General features: G+C 49.9%; 1 protein-coding gene across 1 annotated transcript; it reads left to right on the forward strand.

Moving 5' to 3' along the window:
- Nucleotides 1–130: 130 nt before the first annotated feature.
- On the forward strand, nt 131–5001 carry LOC128276539 (bone morphogenetic protein 1-like; the record flags this gene model as incomplete). Its single annotated transcript, XM_053014997.1, has 8 exons — nt 131–755; nt 1681–1926; nt 2022–2431; nt 2548–2693; nt 2762–2963; nt 3786–4047; nt 4103–4308; nt 4448–5001. Coding segments are annotated over 8 exons (2651 nt in total), but the record flags the coding sequence as incomplete, so codon positions are not given.
- Nucleotides 5002–5006: the final 5 nt, after the last annotated feature.

Genomic DNA, 5006 nt, shown 5'->3' on the forward strand with positions numbered 1-5006 from the left:
CCCGGGCACCGCTCGCAGGCATTCGGCGGAGCAGAACTGGGCCACCATCAGCACCAGAGGTTGCCGAATGGTGACGGCGGAGCAGAACAGTCCGGGTTGGAACGCAAACGGCACGGTTCACACGATGCAGGGCAGGATAAGCCGACTGGCGACGATGACGGTCAGCTGTTGAATCCTGCCGCGGGCAATCCGGCGAACGACAAAGCGGCCCGCCGTCGTAACCGCCGCCGACGCCGGCAGCAACAACGCCATCTACCGAGCACACCGAGTGGGATTAGCCTACCGATGGCCACCACCACGAGCGCGACGGAAGATAAAAACTCGTACCACGCCCGGCTGGAGCGGCTGCGGGCTGAACTGGGCACGGTGAGCTACTCGGTACGGGACCACAGCCTTGGAGGTCCCGGCCATCATCATCACCGTGACCGCGAGCCCGTCGAAACGGAGCCAAAGAAGAAGCGTCGAACGTCGTCGTTGTCAGGCGGTGGAAAGCGGAAGCACCACCGTCAGAACATCGTTGCCCATCAACATACGACCGACAGGACTGCGGGTCCTGAGGTAGGTGACGGTGTCGCGAGTCGGTTCCATCCGCGCTCTCATCACCGAGCGAGGACAGGGGCCGAGGACGAGGTCGAGGACGGAGCGAATTTGCATTTCCTACCGGAAAATCAAGCACCGGCACGGAACAAGAACACGGTACAGGTGGCGGATCTACGGCCATCATCAGTACCTGTTGACGTTGAGCCCGCTGAACGGTACGTGTATGTTATATCTTTCCCCTTCGTAAAGTAAGCATTGAGGTTGTCAAGTGGCATGCTGGCAATTTATCCCCAGGCCTGGGCCGAGGCTAGGAATGGAAACTTTGTGAATGGTGCACTTGTGATGCTCGCTGTTCAGACGACAATCCTTGGCGTCAGTGCTACGACATTGTTCCCCACACTCAGCCACCTCAAAGTTGCAGATGGACGGTTCTGCGTTCGCAACGGATGGCTGACGGTGGAGTGCACAAAGCCCTAAATCTCGTAATTGCCTTCGAGATGTTGCACAGGACGATGGTGTCGTGGATGCGCCATGTATAGCTCTAGGGCGGCAAATATAGAACTTTCGCTGCTCGCTCAGTTTAAGGGCTGGAACGTAATGGTTTTATTTGATTTATTACCCTTACTACACAGAATTGTACATTTCAAAGCCAAGTTATTGCGCGAAACACTTTAAAGGTTTTTGCGTTTATGTTTTACGACAATAGGAACTCAGCAAGATGTGCGTTAAGTTTTCGGACCTTATATGCTTCAGATGTTATTAATGTTTAAAGTATAAACGTCTTGCTTGTCGATTCCATTTCTGGCGATTACTTACCAACAGTGAAATTATGTGAATTAGAGCTTTCGGTTGCTTTCTTCTTTGCTAAAAATGAAAAGTTGTGATAAATAGCGTGAAGGGGGTAAGATTGACCTATTCGTCGAGTTACTTGGTTCTTTATAAATGTTGTCTATTAGGCAGTTCGAGCCGAGAAATCGGTTTCCATACGTCGGAATGAGTTCATGGTTAAGATACCACATAAATAGGTTCAGCAGAAAGATTGATGCTTACACTGAGTATTTCCAGTGATGACTAGATTCTTCAGATAAATGAAATATGAATACGTTGGAAAATGCGCTCGCTTTCAACTATATTCCCTAGTAATGAAGGATATATTACGTCCGATCTACATCATCATCGTGTGGCGCGTGCAGCAACAGCGAAGAAGGAACGCATCTGGGACTTTGGCGTCATACCGTACGAAATCGACGGAAACTTTAGTGGTATGCACAAGGCCCTGTTCCGGCAGGCGATGCGCCACTGGGAGAACTACACCTGCATCAAGTTCGTCGAGCGCAATCCTATCGACCATCCGAACTACATCGTGTTTACCGAGCGGGCGTGCGGGTAAGATGGGTCTGGCGATACCTGTTGAGAAACTTGTGGAGATCCATCAGGGGGAGGCCAGCACTAATCGCCTCCTGCGTTCCTTTTACTTCCAGTTGTTGCTCGTTTGTTGGTAAACGGGGCAATGGACCCCAGGCGATTTCGATTGGCAAGAACTGCGACGAGTTCGGTATCGTGGTGCACGAGTTGGGTCACGTGGTTGGCTTCTGGCACGAGCACACACGGCCGGATCGGGAAGACCATGTCGTGATCGAGAAGAAAAACATCATGATGGGGCGGGAAGATAACTTCAACAAGCTGTCGACGGACGAGGTGAATTCTTTGGGTCTTCCGTACGATTACGATTCGATCATGCACTACGCTCGGAACACCTTTTCTAAGAACATCTATCTGGACACGATTTTGCCTATCGAAGTTCAGGGCCGCAAACGACCCGAAATAGGACAACGACTGCGGCTGAGCGATGGCGACATTGCTCAGGCCAACTTGCTGTACCAGTGTACCAGTGAGTATTCGCTTTCGTCAGCTTGAATGTCGTCTTGAATGATTGTTTAATTGGCAGTTTTGTAGTCAATAGACCAATGGTTTACTTTTATTGTTCTCCATACTTTGCTTGGCCAGAGTGTGGTCGTACTTTTCAGGACAACTCGGCATCTTTCACGTCGCCGAACTATCACTCCAACCAACGTCCATCCGAACCGGAGCGCTGCGAATGGCGTATCACGGCAACGCATGGCGAACGGATATTGCTCAACATAACCGATCTGGTGAGTCCATGCTGAGGTCACTCGAGTTAGTGAAAGGCGTTAATGTCCGCTTGGTTTCCTTCGTCCAGGACATTTACAAATCGAACAGCTGCCGCTCCGACTACCTGGAGATCCGGGATGGATACTGGCACAAGTCGCCGATTCTGGGCAAGTTCTGTGGTTCCGGCAAGGTAAACGAGCTGATTCGCTCGACCGGAAGTCGCATGCTGCTGACGTACACCACCACTTACCGGCAGGCTTCGATGCGTGGCTTTGCCGCCAGCTATGAAGGTACGTAGCCTCGGCAAATCAAAGCAACCGAGATTTGATTACTCAATCAGCAACACAATCATTGGTTGCTAAGATAAATTGCATCCCTGAAACGCATATATTTCACGTTAAATTGGAAAAGTAGTTGGAAGTAAAGTTTAATGCTTGTATTTGACAATTTAATGAGCCATTTTTTTTGAATAATACTATCATATCATTAGTGATTAATGAGCCCAATTGTTGAACATTGTTGATTCGAACCAGGGTGAGCTGTGTTGCCCTGTGACGCCCTATTTTTTGTTTTAAAATCCTGCTTTAAGTGTTTTTTGTTGTCGATGAAAAGTATGTATCATCATCCGAAGTACTTTTAAAGCCCGTACCTTGTCAGATCAAAGGTTCCCCGACGATTGTGGACCATGTGTTCGTCGGTCAATCATTACTCATGCAGGGAAATGAATCCGACAGACCCATGTCCTTCCCACACGGCTCGTTGGCCTATTGCGTTCATTATTTATCAAAGTCCTTTCGACAGTATGAAATAATAAATTTTAATTAACTCGCATCACGTGTGAGGTACGCCCTTGCGAAAGCGTTCGTTGATAATCAATACACATCACCCCAGACATCCTATCTGCCCTATAGAGTAGATTTAAATGTGCGGCTACATGACCAGCGACACTTTAAGTGTCCTTGATGGCAGGGTTTTTCTCTCACACTTTGGGACTGAACCATGAAGACTGCTCGAACAAAGAGTCGTTAAAAAAAAATGTTCGTGAGATTCGTTCGTTTGACTCCAATCACCACCGCCGTGTCCTAATTTGTCTCCTTTTCCGGGTTTTACAGCAATTTGTGGTGGCGAAATGAATCTCGAGTCCGGCGGCCGGCTAGAGTCGCCCAACTACCCTGTCGACTATCTGCCCAACAAGGAGTGCATCTGGCGGATAACCGTCCCGAAGGACTACCAAGTGGCCTTGAAGTTTCAATCGTTTGAAGTGGAGAATCACGATAACTGTATCTATGACTACGTCGAGGTACGGGATGGTGGCGCTGCCGACTCGCGGTTGATCGGTGTCTACTGCGGTTACAAGATTCCACCCGATATGAAGTAAGTGGCAATGTGGTTCCCGTTCCCGGCATGGATACTCACCCTTTCTTTATAGGTCATCGTCTAACAAGCTGTTTGTCAAGTTCGTCTCGGACGGGTCGGTGCAGAAGGCAGGATTCTCGGCCACTTTCATGAAGGAGGTAGACGAGTGCGAGCACATGGACCATGGCTGCGAACACGAGTGCATCAACACGCTCGGAGGTTACGAATGTGCCTGCTACATTGGCTACGAGCTGCACAGCGATAAGAAGTCGTGCGAAAGTAAGTGGCCTTCTCTAAGGATGCCCATTGTCTTGGTCGATGGAACTGACGCACTTTAAATGTGAAGACATTGATCGTCGATAGGATGCTGTCTTCTGATAATTCAATTTTTTAAATGGTTCGTGCGTACTTCTTACAGATGCCTGTGGTGGAATGTTGGATACACCGAACGGTACGATCCAGTCACCGTCGTTTCCGAAAGAATACCCGATGATGAAGGAGTGCGTGTGGGAAATCGTGGCCCTCCCGCAGCACAAAATCACCCTCAACTTTACCCATTTCGACCTCGAGGGCAACACGTTCTACCAGGCGTCCGAATGCGAGTACGACTACGTGGCAGTGTTGTCCAAGAGTCCGGACGGTAGCCTACACAAGCACGGTTCGTTCTGCGGCTCGAGTGTTCCGCCGGCCGTCACGTCCGAGTGGAACGTTCTGCGGGTGGTGTTCCGGTCCGACAAGACGATCCAGAAGACGGGCTTCGCGGCCGTCTACTTTACCGACATCGACGAGTGTGCGGTAAACAATGGAGGGTGTCAGCAGGAGTGTAAAAACACCATCGGTTCCTATCTGTGCTCGTGCCGGAATGGTTACACGCTGCACGACAATGGACACGACTGCAAGGAGAGTGGCTGTAAGCACGAGATCTTTACTCCGAACGGTCAGATACTGAGCCCAAATTATCCGGATTACTATCCACC

This window comes from Anopheles cruzii, unplaced genomic scaffold, assembly GCF_943734635.1.
Source record: "Anopheles cruzii unplaced genomic scaffold, idAnoCruzAS_RS32_06 scaffold01514_ctg1, whole genome shotgun sequence".
Taxonomy (NCBI): Eukaryota; Metazoa; Arthropoda; class Insecta; order Diptera; family Culicidae; genus Anopheles; species Anopheles cruzii.